The 15338-nt window shown below is 44.2% G+C and overlaps 1 protein-coding gene across 1 annotated transcript in view; it reads left to right on the top strand.

The window, feature by feature from the left end:
- Positions 1-15338, top strand: part of DNAH1 (dynein axonemal heavy chain 1) — a 71264-nt gene that overhangs the window by 8509 nt on the left and 47417 nt on the right. Inside the window, 13 exon segments of the mRNA XM_082004484.1 lie at positions 68-225; positions 1072-1283; positions 2513-2811; positions 3813-3963; positions 4545-4738; positions 6086-6311; positions 6931-7050; positions 7864-7946; positions 9362-9503; positions 10583-10738; positions 11716-11914; positions 13801-14054; positions 14981-15193. Of these exon segments, the coding sequence (XP_081860610.1) occupies positions 68-225; positions 1072-1283; positions 2513-2811; positions 3813-3963; positions 4545-4738; positions 6086-6311; positions 6931-7050; positions 7864-7946; positions 9362-9503; positions 10583-10738; positions 11716-11914; positions 13801-14054; positions 14981-15193 (2407 nt within the window).

Below are 15338 nucleotides of genomic sequence, written 5' to 3'. Positions count from 1 at the left end.
ATAAAGCTACAGACATACTTCTGCTCAAACACCATGGGCTATAATTTTTTTCCATGTCTTGTAACAGGGTATTAGACCATATGTGCTGCCTGGAGAAAGAAGTGAGATTAGACTATGAACACACCATGAACAGGATCAGCTTTGACAAAGTTGTCACTTCCAAACCTCAGATGTTTTCGTATGTCACCCTGCCAGACAAAGAGGAGAAGAAAGTACCAGAGAAAGGTACGGGACACAGTGAAGCAGTTTGAATTCAGCATGGTTATAGGGCCTCTTGTCTTTGATAGGATTCATGCTTTGTTGTAGAAACTCTCAGGTTCATGTTAATGATAAGAGCTCATAAGGGGCAGCAGCAGGAGATTATATGAGACTTTTGAGTATGTCTGCTCTTTTTTAGGGTATATTTGCATGTTCGTGTTACCTCAGTATAACACATTACCATCCATCAGCTAAGCTGCAGTAACTCTGCAAGTGTACCCTTAATGGCACCAAACGCATGGCAGTGTAATTAGCTTAACTGCCTTCCACTCTGCACTGTGTTAGGGCTGGTCGCCTTCCATTTGCTGTGCTCAGCAGTGGCATACCTCAGGTGTGAAAGGAGGCTCAGGCTCTTTTGAGAGTCCTGAACTGGAGGAAAAGATGGGGGGAGGGGGGAGCGTTGTATTTTGTGCACTTCAATCTTTCCAAAGGTTGTAATGCCTTGAGGTCATTCACAAGTGGCCTCTCACAGATGAGATGACTCAGCTGTGCCTTGAAGCCTTAGTGGGAAGATTCTTCAAGTCCAATGTTCTTTGTTATGGAAACTTCATGAGCCAAAGCCAAAAACAAAGGACAGTCAGGCACCAAAATAATCTCCCAGCCCTTAATGGGAGGCTGCAGAAAGTCTCTGCTGCAGAGCAGAGACTCTCTCTTTCATCCAGCCTTCTGCTGAAACTGCCACGTGATGAGGCCTACGCATCAGAGGAGAGTCCTTTTCACAAGCACTGTCCCAAAGGGAGCTGTACTCTTCCTCTAAAACAGAAGCTGGGATGGCTATTGCAGGCAATAACATGTTCTTTTCTTCGGTGCCAGGGCTCATCTGGATCCCAGACTATCCTTTTGATGAACAACAAGCAGACTTCAGCTTCGTCTCACTCCTGACCAGGCCAGAAGTCATCCTTCTTCTTACACAAGTGCAAGATGAGTGCAACAAGGCAGCCACTATGTCTCTGTTTAACTCAACCTTAGCCAAGCATGTCTGCTTGCAGGAATTTGAACAGATCCAGACCCAGACCTTCACTCAGGTGAGCAGAAGAAGCATGGGGGCGAACACCCAGCATGGCTGTCAGGGTGTATTAGGTGCAACAGCTGCAGATCAATTCCCTGGAAACAGATAAGCTTTCAGAGGAGACATTGTGGGTGGGGCAGGGAGGAATTTGCCTCTGTGTGTCAAATTTATTGGGATATGGGGAGAATGGGCTGAAAGAGCCATAGCCCATTAGTTAGCATCAGCCCATGCTGACTATGCTCTTAGTTGTGTGTTGAACAAGTGGCCACGTAGGGCTACAGCCCCTCTTACCTCCTCCTGGTCTCCATGCAGACAGCAGTCGTGGTTGGCAATCAAAAGTTTCCAGCTTTTTTGTTTTTATTTCTCTCTCTCTCCAGCTGCAAGGCACAAGAGCTTTGATTCCTCCTGAAGCACTCATGGGGGTAATGCTTTTCCACACTCTTTATGTTCTTTATGTACTTAATTAAATTACTCTGCTTGCAATGCCGGCAGACAGACTAGGACAAAATTTGCAGCTCTGTGGTAACTCTTGCCAGAAGATCTTCATGCCCTCTAAATGAGGGCAGCACATTGCACCCTGGATGTGGACACACAGAGTACCTTTCACAGGGTTACACAGTAAATCAGTGGCAGAGGGCATGTGCTGGTCCTTCCCAGTCCCATGCTGTTTCAGCTAGGCAGTGCTGTCATCCACTCTGTGACTGTGGTTGCTTTATTACACACAAACAGCAGCTGCCTGTGGAGCAGAAGTGACACTTGGTGGTATTTTAATAAATTAAAACACTGCAGACTGCTGCTGCCCTTGGCTTGGTCCCTTCTTTCTCCTCGCTTGTCAAGAGAAGACAACGTTCTGTCCTTTACTTGCTCGTCATACTGTGTACACAGTTGAGGGACTTTTTATGAGGGACCCTGACACAGGCAGCTCCAGGGATACAGCTCTATAAAAAAGAGAACAAAAAGGAAACACTGTGTATAAAAAGAAAGAATAGAGCACTCCTGCTTTCTAATATCAGGCGCTCTTTTTGTAAGTCTTTTGTCAGCGAAGGAGAGGTGTGGCCAGGTTCAGATGCCACACATGTGTGCATGGATTTGACAGCTACTGTTTATCTGCCACAGCTCTGAGAGAACAGCTACCTGTCACAGCAGAGAAAGGTCCAGCAGTCCCAGCGAACAGCTAACCTCACCATACTGCTTTCCCATCCGCCCTTGGAGGATTACACAACTTGCTTTGTTTCTTTGCCCTAGGTTCAGGTGTTTCTCAAGGATACTTGGATCAATACTCTAAAGACTGCAGTAAAGAGCAACCTGAGAGATGCAGGTGAAGGCTGGTACGACCTGGAACAGAGCCAGTGGGATGTCTACCAGATGTCCAAACTGCATAAGCTGATGAAGCGCATCAGATTCATCCTTCAGGACTCTCTGCGCTTTCTGGTCCAGAACTCACTGATCAGCTTCACCCAGCTTTTGCTGGATGCTTGCCATGGTATTCTGAATTGCTCAGAGGACATGGAATGGGGAGACGACCTCATCAATAGTCCCTACAGGTAAGGAAGGGAGAGGGGAAAAAAAGGGTGGAAAGAGCAGAAAAGTGTAGTGCCTTTGTCTTCCTAACTACTGTCTTTGCAAGCAAACTTTGCACTGCATGGGTGCTTTAGGCTGGGCTGTTCCTCCCGGTCTTCCACCTGACACATTTACTTGGGTCTGGAAGAACGACACAGAACTAGCTGCTCGTTAGTACAGATTTCAAGTTGCTGTTAATGGAGGCAGCCCATCAGAACCAAGGTCTGCTACTTTGACATACTGTTCTAAATATTAGCCGCTTTCAGCATTCTTGGGGGAGCAAACAGTTACTACAAGCTTTTTTCTGGAGGCCAGAAAGAAGAATACCAGAAGCCATGGCTGCTTAATTCCATTCTCAGGAGTAGGATCTGGCCTGGGATTTCTAAAAAAATATACCAAATTTGGGTTGTCACAGTGTCTAGAATTTTCTTCCCTTGAGTATTGATTTAAGGATTTCTGTCCTTCATGGTATTAAAAAAGGAAGGTTTGGAAATTGAAAACAGGAAGAAAAGGGAAAAAACCCCTGTCACTCACATGAGGCCCTTTACCTTGAAATCAATGAAAGTCTTGACACTGACTTCAGCTGCTTCTGAGTCATGCTAGTAACATACAAGATTGGGAGATACTGAATATAACTTCTGGAAGGTGCATTTTAGGAGTATGTTGGAGATGCTGAATGCCTAGTTTGACGAGCATCTGCAATTTTTCTGTAAAGCAGCTCCAATTCTCAACATAAGGTTATGACTTCTGGGGATCCTGGTATGTCATGGTTGATGCTTCCTTCACCTTTGATAGACAAGAGTTCTCAATGTCTTTACTGGTAAATTCAGAACGCAGTGTTTCACACCTTCATCTGCATGTGACAGTCCTCCTCTCCTCCTCTTTCCTGTCCAGTAGGCATTTTAGTTTCAGCACCAGAGCAATATAGCTGTGTGCCGTTGTCTCAAAAAGCATTGCTGTTCTTTCTTATCTCGTCCCACTGCAGGCCTCAAAGGAACCCACTCTTTGTAACAGACCTTGTGCTAGACAGCAGTGGCATTCACTTCAGCCCCCCTGTGGAGAGCTTTGAGAAGTCCCTCATTTTTCTGTTGGACAAGGGAATCCTGGTGACTCACACTGTCCCACAGCTGGAGAAGGTGAACTCTTCTGCATCAACAGTCATATAGCTGTGCGAGTCTCAGTGCATTGCAGCTTGGCGTAGACACCCCTGAGCTTGTACTGAGGGAGAGAGTTGCAGAAGTAGGTAGTTGGGAATCCAGTTAAATTAATCCGAGCACAGCACTGTGCTAGTGCAGTTCTGTTCTGACAGAATTTCTTCAAGCTCCCCAGCCATGTAGCTATTTTATCTGTTTGCTATCTCTGCTTTGGTGCTGCAGGTTCTGTGCAGACATATCCTAAGTAGCCTGGTTGCCCTATGTGCACAGCAGCTGGTAAAAGCAGACTCATAAAGGAAATAGCCCCTTTTCCAGTGCTTTCAGTCTGGTGCAGATCTCCTCTGCACATGAATCCTTCTGCCTGTTACTGTGAAAGACGTATCTCCCTAGATCACCCTCCTTTGTGGGGGCAACGTAAAAGTGATAAAACAATTGCTGACACAATGTAAAAGGATGGACTGTATGATTTTCCAAAGGTGCCACTGGTAATTGTCTCACCCCTCTCCTGGGGAGGCATGGTAAGCTCTGCTAGTCCCGAAAGACCTCTCTCCTTCCTCTTCCAGTATGTGTTGGAGAACATGCCTATCACAGGCACACCCTTTTTGGACTCAGTGGGCTTGCATGAACCAGAAGTGGAAGAACTACGTGAGGCTATGCGGTCTGCCATTCAAAAGGCACTGATCCCTCTCCAAGCCTATGCCAAGAGATATGAGAAGTTCTTAGAGCTCAATAACAATGACACCCAGTACTTCCTAAGGTAAGTGGCTTCTGACAAAGGCACCTCTAACCCAAATGGCAAGCCTTTTCAGAAGCTGTTGTGTGGATGTGCGTGAGAATGTGGGACCTGTTCTGAGACCGTGAGTGTGCGTGACGTGCCTCAGGTGTGAGATCAGGCATCCCTCAGAGGCAGCCTTCAGCCACGGGCAATGGTCCATGCCTTTAGAGGACATTGGTGGTGGCAGTAAGAATTCTTCCTGCCTCTGAGAGCAGTCACATTCCTGTCATGTTTGTAAATGTAATTGGAGATATTAATGGCCCTAAAAATGAATCATCCTGTTTGAAAATCCAGTTAGCATACTTGACTCTGACCTTGTTCAAATAGCCTCTGTTCAGGCTGATAGCATTCTGTAGAAAGTAATGTTTTCTTTTGTTTCAGCCTCATTGTTTTCACTGCCAAAACTCTTTGCACCTGTGCTGTCCTTTAGCCTCTGTTACTTTAATGGTCGTCTTTTTAGGCCTCATGTTTTCTCCAAACAGTGGGAATGAAGTACTTTCTCTCTTTTGTTATTCCAGCTTAATCAATTTACAAATTCCATCTGACAAGTTCCTGTCTCTCCCCAGAATGCACTGAAGTGCCTGCCCTCCCCCAGGGTGCCTCCTGATCTTGCCCTGTTTACACCAGCACTTTCATTTTGTCTTTCCCTCTCCCCTGGCCTTATTACCTTTCTCATCTCTTTCTTCCACTCCTTTTCCACGGCTAAAATATTTTGTGCATGTACTCCACTCCACACCTACTGTGCTCTAAAACACATTGTAGATTTGAGTCTGTCCCTTACCTTGTTCCCCAGTAATGTTCCTCAGCTACATACCAGTTCCATGTCTTTATTGTATACACATCTTCTGAAACTGGGGGCCCGTCTGCACTGCTACATGGGTGTAGCTGCAGTGCAGGTAGGCATAGACAGCCTGGCTTCCTCTGCTTGGCCTAGGTAACCATAGCAGTGAAGACACTGAAGCAGAGCCTTCAGTGCAGGCTGGTCACCCAAATAGATGGACTTTACATGGGATGTCTTTGCTACTATAGTGTCCCATGCACAGCTGAAGCTAGCACTTGTGTACTTCACTGGGATACAAACACTCCTCCTTCCTGTGGAGGCATATCTTTGGCTGTAAGGTCTAGAAGGCATTGGTACCCTCTGTCTGTGCTTGCAGAAAGTTGTATACATTCAAATAAATGCATGTTTTAATAATAGTAAACATACTTATTATTAATTTAATGTCTTGATCCTTTGGACAGGCATGTCTGGACATCCTGCAAACAGCCTGGATGCTCAAATAATCTTAAGGTCTATGTTACTTTTTTTGTTGGTGTTTTTATTTACAGAGACTATGAAGACCAATGTCCTTCTGCCCAGGAGGTGAAGAGTATAGTAAACATGCACTTGGCTGAAAAGGAGAACCTGGACAACACTCTACCTAGTTCTATTGTCATTGGTCCCTTCCATGTCAACATAGAAGGTGTTAAGCAAAATCTGTCCGAAAAATACAAAGCACTTGCCACTTCCATGTTGGACATACTAGCTAAAAACCTCCATTTGCAGGTGGAGAATGTAAGTTACCTGGTTCAATAGATTATCCGTCAGTGTCTTGTCTTGTCGTTCTGCTTTTGAAGTCACTGTGTTTGTGAAATGGCCAAAAGACAGCAACTGAGGCCACGTTAATGATTGCATTAGTGTGATTATTTAAAAAAATGACTAGAGGGGAGATACGCAGCCTCAACCAAATCAAGTATTAAATATACTTAATAAATTATGTGCCTGTATCTCTTGAGATGAATTCTTCAAGACCTTGCCATCTCATAAAAACATGTTGGTGGATTGAAAAGATCTGCCTAGTAGACAACTGGAAAGTCCTTCTGCTTGCTCTGAGGATAACTGGAATATAGACAATTGCATCTGCCAGAGAGTTGTCTAAATCTGTTATTGTCATCATTTCCACTACATACCTGCGGTTCCTCTTCCTCTTTGTTTGGCAGTCTCATTCCATTTGAGTTCAAATGAGATGGATGGAGAAAGATTGTGAAAAGAAAAAGGTGGAACAGAACTGGGCACTCAGCACTTTAGACCACCTTCAGAATGGGAAGTGGGTCAATCATGGCAGGTTTTCCAGTTTGCCTATTAGCAATTAATGACTTTTTGATGGTCTTTTCTCTGCTGTGTCTTCCTGCAGATTTGTGATGCATATAAAGCCGTCAGCTGCAAAATGCATGAGAAACCAAACAGTATTGAGGAGCTGGCTGAGCTGCGGGAGTGGATGAAGGGAGTCCCCGAGCAGCTGGCTGTGCAGGAGGTGGGGCATGCTCTCCTTATGGACAGGGGACACCAAGGGAAGTGAGGAGGAAATTTGTCAATGCCATGTGTGGTGTCTCAGAAGCAGAACTCCTCCCCCCCCTTCCCCCTTTTTTTTTGCTTGGATATCTTTGCATGCAATGCCATAAGATTCCTGGCTTTGTACTTTTATAATTCCTAAGATTTGTATTTTTAAATACACGTATCATGAATTTAAATATCTGTGCAAAACAAAATAGCAGTTAAGTCTTTTAGGCAATATTTTTATGTATGCCTTTTGCTACCTTCATGATCCATTCTGAATTTGTGTACTGAATAGTTGTCTTCTAAAAATGCATGCTGTTTTCAAGAAAATATTTCTGCTACCAAATGCTCATATTGTTGTTAACATATTTTTTCTAATAGGACATTCTAGTGCTGAGTTATTTCAAAGTTATTTGAAGTGTAGGTCCTCTCCCAGATGAACAAATGGGGAACAAAGGCATCAAGCTGTAAGCTGACTTGTCCATGCCAAGGAAAGAACCTGGAGGATAACACAAAACACTCAATTTCTGTCCAGCACTTTATCCGCTAGGTCACACTTCTTTTCATTCATATAGAACAGAGAGCGATGATGGTGTGATCATTCGCAGCACAAGGGGCTGTAAATCCATTCCCACTGTTCGCACGGCCGAGAAGCAGCCTACGTCCCATTAAGCTTGTGTGACTAACGCCCTTCAAAGGCACCTCATGAAAATGAGGTATACACCAAAGAGCTGGAATCAGTATGGTCTAAAGGTGTCTATTTTTTGTCTCTTTCTCTCACCCTGTGCAGGAACTGATTTGTGAAGTCATGGAAGATTACAAGGTCATGGAGGAATTCCTTTACAATCTTGCCGAAGAAGATTTCAATGACAAGTGAGCAGAAGGCATTTCTCCCACTGTCAAAGTGGGACATTTTGCAGCAATTACCATTCTCAGTGCTTCAGGGACTATGTGTCTATCAGGGGCTCCAGCAGAACTTTTAAGTGCCTCTCAGGCTATATGAGCACTGAATTCTTGAAATGAAGCTTGTAGAGAAGAAGCGTGGGTTCATGCTGCCTTCTGGCCTGGGGCAAGGCAAACTGGTAGCTATTAACCTGTTTAACGTATTAAAGCTCTTTTCTCTTGTTTTTTTTTTGGAGACATTTACATGGTCCCAAAGTGCACAATTTAGTCTGTGTCTGAAACTGAATGAACATTTCCAAGGTAGGAACACTCCCAGCATTTTCTTAGGACTAGGAAGGAATACAAACCCTGTATTATTACTGCATTTCTTTTCCATGCAGTCTCCTCTTAGTTTTATCTTTGGCTGTGTTATTCAGATTGGGGCCTTACTATGCCCCAGTAGCAAGAGTCTGCTCACAAACACAGCTACACAGCTTCTAAAGTCAGCTCAGCCCTGGAAGCACCTCTCATATGACATGGATTTGGTCCAGTGTGTCTGCAACCTGAGTGAGTCTCTGCAGCATGCTCCTGAAACTAGAAACATGGGATGCACAGTGCAAAAAAACCTACAGAAGGTGCAGGGAAGCAGCTCAGCTCTAGAACAGCTTAGCACAGGTATAGCTGTATGCCCTCGGGTCCGGCCCTGGCCAGACCTCGCACATGCAGAGCTAGGAGGAGATTGCCCCATCCCAAGGCACTGGGAGAGGTGTGACCTTGAGTGTAACGCTGCAAAGCTCACACATGGCATTGCACACAAGCTAACAAGTCCAAGTGGAGTAACGGATGGGCTATGGCTGAGCAAGAACCAAGAAACCTGCCTTGGTATGAGCAACCACGTAGTGCAGCCTTTCCTGTATCTGCATTGCACTCCCCAGGGCACTCTGCAGAAGCCTTGCACCCAGGGCTTCACTCTATCTGGGTTATCCTGGCCCCTCACTGCCCTGCTTAACAGGAGACTGTTGCCCTGAAAAGCCACAAGCCAAGACTCTGACCCCATTTTTTCAGTTCCTTATGAATGCATTCAAAGACAGACGTTCCCTCTGGATGCCAAGTGTTATTTTGCTGTCTCCTAGCTTTTCAGAAACTTACAGGGTTTGTTCTTCTTAAAAAGGCCCTCCCATTTGAATAACCTAGTCACAAGGACTGCATATCAACAAGAAAAGCTGAAAAAAAAACATTTTGTTGAAACCATATGTATTTCTGTTGTTGTAAAGCTTCCTTGTTTGGTGGGAGTTGGCTTTCTCATTCTGTTATTTTCAGCATTTCAAACATATGCTCAAAAAGCTTCTCTCCCTCCTCTTTTTTTTTTTTTTTGTTTGTTTGTTTGTTACATCATGTGAATGCAGGTGGGCTGCAAGTTACTGGCCACTGAAAATAACTATGCAAGCTGAGTCCATTCGGCTCCAGCACGTGGAGGATGAAGACAAATTTCGTAAAATCCAGGTCATGGATCAGAATGGCTTTCAAGACAAACTGGAAGAGATGCAGGTATTAAGACATTGACAATAAACTGCCAAGAGAAGGGGGCCTTGAAGCTCTTGTGGTCAGCCGGGTGGAAAACTTTCAGATGAGAATTTAGTCAGATGAGTTTTTAGGTCAATGTGTTGTTGGACCAAAAATTATCACCCACCCCCCCCCCCCGTTTTTTTTTTATTGGTAGTTGTGCTTTTGATTAAGAGTTTAATTTTTGTGAAAGACAGTACTCTCTGCAGAAATACTGATTTTTCACTGGGAAGGTGTTCATTGAGACACAATATTCTGATTCTTGGTGCTTGGGCAATCTGTGCACCTCCTTTTTCTTTCTTGTGTACTCAGTTCCCTGCAGAGCATCTCCCATGATGCGCTGCCATCAAGGGGGAAAATACATCATTCGGTCATGGAACCCATCTCACGTGAATGACCCTGAAACAATAGCAGAGTTTTGTTGCTGAGTTATCTCTGGTTTCTGCTGAAACAGTCTGAATTTTATTTTTCACTGGAAACTCTTAAATACAGGGGAAAAAAAAGCCATCTTGGAAAGGCTGTAATCAGGGACCTAGGTTATTTTGGAAATAGCCTCCCAAAATTATAATACCCCAACATTGGATAAAAGAACAACACAAAAAAACCCACAAACAAAACAAAACTACCAAAACAAACCAGAAAAGTTGTTAGAGAAGCTCTGGATATAAGTTATTAAACAATTCTCGGAAACAAACTGAGTGACCTAGTAGAGCTATCATTTTCACTTCACTGATTCTGTAACTAATGACAGTATAAATTCGGTAGCAAGAAATTTGGGCACAGGCTTATTGCTCCTACTCCTCAGGGATTAACTATTGTCACAGAGATGAAAAGCAGCTGGTTATCGCATTTGCACTGTCAAACACCTGACCAGTTGTTATTGCTTCTCCTCACCACCTTCATTGTGGCCTAACAACAGAACTGGAATTGAACTGGGGGAGGTGAAATTGTGAGAAAAAAAATCTTGCCTTTGAATGTTACAAAGAGCACACCAGGAAGGTGAGATCTCCAGAGGCAGCACTCGGCTTCAGTGCCACATCTCATGCCTGCATTTTCTCTTCCAGCTGACTGTAGGTGGATTTTCCATCCAGGTGGACGTTAACCAAGCTCATGAGTTGGCTAACAAAGCAAGGCAGGTCAGGAAGCAGCTGAAGGAGCTTCAGAATTTGGCAATTCTCTACAACAACAGGGAAAGAATCTTTGGGATGAAAGTTACTAATGTAAGTGTCAGGTCCTGCACCTACAGGACCTTAATCTTTGCTGGGATTTCTAGGTGGTCTGTAGAGCAAATAAGGAGACACAATTCCTCAGGAAGGAATCCTTCATGCTGTTTTGGTTTATCTGATTAACTGCTCTGCAATCTGTAGAGTGACAGCACTGCTCCATCACACTACTGCGCTGCAGAAGAGTGGATTCCAGGTGAATGTGGAAGGCTGTTCAGGTGCCTGATACTGCCACTTCTGTGAGAGACTTTGTGTGCTCGCTGTCAGATCTGTGTGATGTTAATGAGGAAGAATTGGATGGCAAAGGTCTTGAAGCAGCAGTTAAGATGCATCAGTTTCTGTAAGGCCATTACTGCAGTTACATAGACGTGAATGACAATGGTTGCATAGTGGTGTGCTGGCAGGTGGTGGGCTCAGATTATAGTGTGTTCTTCTAAGGCAACAGTTTATGTAGTTGCAAACACTCATTTTATTTGTAGCAGTTCAGCTGCCAATGAATCATTGTCATCCACGTCCAGCCTAGTCTGGCTGCAGAGTAGAAGTGGAGTTCACGTGATCCTTTCCTACCTCTCAGGCTATGGTTACTTCTGCTTCACTGTAAGGAGCCAAGTTTCGATACGATGTGCAGAGTGTGCTTTCACTGAGTGTGTATGGACTGCCCATAAAAACCTCCTCATTCTGCAATAGAGCTTTTGTAGAGGCAAATGGAGAGAGTGCTTTCCACACCAGACACAGTGCAGGCACAGCTCCACTGGATGCATTTTGGCTTGAGTGCGTGAAGCCCAGCTCTGATAGTTGCTCTCCCTTGGAATCTATATTGTGGTCCAGGAGAAGATAGTCTGATACGTCCTTTTGAAGTACATGTTTTCTCATTACTCACTTGAGATTGCCCTTTTTAGCCTTTTGACATGCAAGCTGTCATCCAGAGGAGAATACACTTGTTGCTTATGCTTGCTTTTTCTCTCTTTCCAAAGTACAGCAAGCTATCCAGGATGGTTAAGGACTTCCAGCCATACTGTGACCTCTGGACTACAGTGTCAGACTGGATACAGTGGTATGAGAGGTGGATGAATGATCCTCTTGTGGAAATTGAGGCTGAGCACCTAGAAAAGAATGTCACTGACTCTTTTAAGACAATGCAGAGATGCGTGAAGCAATTCAAGGATTCACCAGGTAGATACGCAGTCTGGGGAAAGGAAATTGGTGCATATCAACATTTTGATGTGAGGAATGTCAGAGTGTTCTGAACAGGGATTTTCAGGATGTCACATGGATGTGTTGTGTGTATTAGAGCCAGCTGAGAAAATGCTAGAGAAGTTATTTTCAACTTTTTTTTTTTTTTTCCCCCCCTGGAACTATGATGATTCACATCTAGATGCTAGTTTGCTGCTTGAAGTACCAGTTTGGCATGGAAACAACCAGGCTGCAAATCCCTTTTTTACCTAATTCCCAAGGCAGCACTGAGATAAAAGCCATCCTCTTTTGTTGCAGTTTATTTTACTTTATATAAATTAGTAAATATTATCCAGACTAGTCGCAGAGAATCACTATATAGATATAGTGGCTAGACATGTGGGTTTAAGCCTTTACACAAGTGAGGCAGCAAAGGGACTTGAATCTGGGTCTTCCACGTGCTGTTTTCTTGGCCAGTCTTACTTTCTCTATTGGCCAATGACTTTAATGGAAAGACAGAAGAGATCTTGATTTTGTTAGGAATAAAATGATGTTGCCAAATCTGGAAATGATCTGTGGAATATAATGACCCTTTTCCTTCCTGTCTGAATGTGAATGAGGTTTAGATGATCGCATCCAGCCCTTGGAATTCATGTGAAGGTGTTCTAATGATGGCTTCTAGTAAAGCTGGAACTGAGACTTCAGTCATAGCTTAACTTCCCATTCCATGATTCTGAGATGCGTTGGTCATTCTTTAGAGCTAATTCTAAAATCTCCTGCCAGATGGCTTAGATTGAAATATATTTTGCAGTGGGAGACTTTTGATTCATCATTTTTAACTTGAACTGTCTCTTAAACAATGCCATGAATCAGCCCCAATGGAGGAGGTGATGAGTGGATGAGTGAGTAACTATGAATCATTATGGTAAACAGAAATACTAAGAATACCTGCTCATATTCATTGCAGTATTCCCTGGCACCTGGTAAAATACATGCTTTGTCCTTGAGTCTGCCTTGTCTCTGCATACCACCCAGCAGGGAGTGCGAGATGGTCACATCCCTGCTGTGAGTGTGCAATGTGACCACACAGGGTGCAGTAAAAGGAGGCATGGGCACACGCTGTAGCCAGATTTTGGAAAGGAAGCACGTCCCACGTTCTTTGCCTGTCTGTTTCTTTACTTTCAATAGCACAAGCTGCAAAAGGGCAGGATGTGAACAGTGAGGAGCTGTGGGCTTCCAGGATACCCTCAGAGGGCAAAGCCCTTTCCTTGACTGCGTCCTTCCTATGAGGCAGAAGTACCTTTGGCTCTAGTGTGGCCATAGGATGGCAGGGCCTCTCCTGCATGCTCTCTATTTCCATAGCTGGCTGTGATCCTAGCCTACTTCTAGCTCCTATGTATAGTGTCCATCTTCTATTTAGGGTGGCCTGAGCTGAGGTGTGAGATAACTCACAGCCCAATCTTGTTAAGGAAGTGAAGATCTTGGAATGACAACCAGATCTTCTAAAATATCTGTTGGCAGATGGGGCTTCATCATGCTTGGGCCCATATTAAGGAATTAAATTTGTTTGCTTCTTGTCTTCTGGTGAGCTCTAGGCTAAGGCCTGCTTCTACTTAGCACGGACTTGCCTGTAACAGACTTTTGGCTAATAGGCAGGTCTGCATCTGGGAGTGGGCTCAAATCCTTTGTTAGTAGCTGCATAAAGAGAGCCTTTGTGTCCTCATTACTTAATAAACCTGCATTTTCCAGTGTGCTCTCCTGCTGCTTACCTACCCCATACCACGTGTCTACAAGCATATCAGGCTTTACACAACTTCTAGGAAGTTCTTTAAGGCCACTTCCTGACACTGTTGTTGCTGATGTTCTTCTGTTTCTCTCCCTGAAAGCCTGCCAGGGTGTGGCAATGGAGTTTCGAGACAAGATTGAAGAATTCAGACTATATGTCCCCTTAATTCAAGGGCTACACAATCCTGGTATGAGAAACCGGCACTGGGAGATGCTGTCAGAAGATATTAACATCGATATCAAGCTAGAACCCAGTCTGACAGTTGGTCGCTGCTTGGACATGAACCTGCTGGACCATATCGAGACCATTACCAAAGTAGCTGAGATAGCTGGCAAGGAATACGCCATTGAGAATGTGAGGAGAGAGGGATTTGCTGTGTCTTTGGTTGCTTCTCAAATATGTTTCTGTTGAGCAGGCAGTCATTGCCTTGCGTCATGTTCCTGTTGTCCCAGAGCATTAGACACATTCTGCCGCACAAGTAAAAAAGCTGCTCCCCTTAGAAAGGGGAGCAATGGCCACGTAACAAAATTCACACACTAGAAGTCATTTCGCCTTGTGTAGAATTTACAGTTGTAGCATAACAGTGCTGCCTGATGGTTATGCTGATCCACTGGTTGGGTCTCAGACCTCACTGTGGGATTAGTGACTGTTTAAGTTAAAATAAATTGATTGTCTGCATTCTGCCATTTAAACGTTATGTCAGCGAGATTAACTGTGACTGGAAAGGAGATGGAAAATCTTTGAAAAATCTGTGAAAAACACAGTAAATGTATGCAAGGCAGACTTGATGACTCTGGATACTCATAGGTATTAGGTAGTCTTCCAGCTTCAGTTCACCAGTTCTAGATGTGACCTAAGATGGTCTTGACTGAAAGTCATTGCCTTCTGGCAGCTTTTGTTCTCTGAAATCTCAGGCTAGTTCCCAATGGATAAGCGACCCCTTTCACAAAGCTATCGTTAACCATAATCATTAATAGGCACTTTACTGGCAGCCTCTGTGCATCTAGTAGCATAAATTGGCCCAGAGGTGAATTCGCCCTTTTTTCCCCTCAAGGTTTTGCTTTCAGGACAGTGTTGAGATGTTGAGTCCATGGCCAATGCAGAGGAAACATGCTGTTTCTGTGTGTCATGCCTTAAATACACAGCTGCAGTTTCCAGTGGAATCCAAGAGCAAAAAATCTGTCACTTGCTAGCAACGGGCATTAAGAGAGTTCTGGAAGCTGGGATAACCATTGCAGAGGTGGTATCTGAAAATTAAATTGCTTGTCCCTCTGTTCCAGGCACTCAACAAGATGGAGAGTGAATGGAACTCTGTTTTATTTACTGTGATGCTTTACAAAGACACAGATACCTTTATTCTGAAAAACACCGATGAAGCTTCTCAGCTCCTAGATGATCACATTGTCATGATTCAGAGCATGTCCTTCTCACCATTCAAGAAACCTTTTGAGGAAAGGATGAATACATGGGAAAATAAGCTGAAGATGACACAGGTATTGGTTTCTTACCTGCACACGTGTGGTGAATGCAGGCAGCTGGGCTGTGCTGCTGTGCTTGAACATGGACACTGTGCAGTTGCTGCTAGGGAACTGGGAAGACAACTATCAAGATAATATTAGTCTTTAGGGAGGAAGAGGG

Source organism: Phaethon aethereus (genome assembly GCF_964289735.1).
Source record: "Phaethon aethereus genome assembly, chromosome: 11".
NCBI lineage: Eukaryota > Metazoa > Chordata > Aves > Phaethontiformes > Phaethontidae > Phaethon > Phaethon aethereus.
This window is presented reverse-complemented; position numbering and strand designations above follow the sequence as displayed.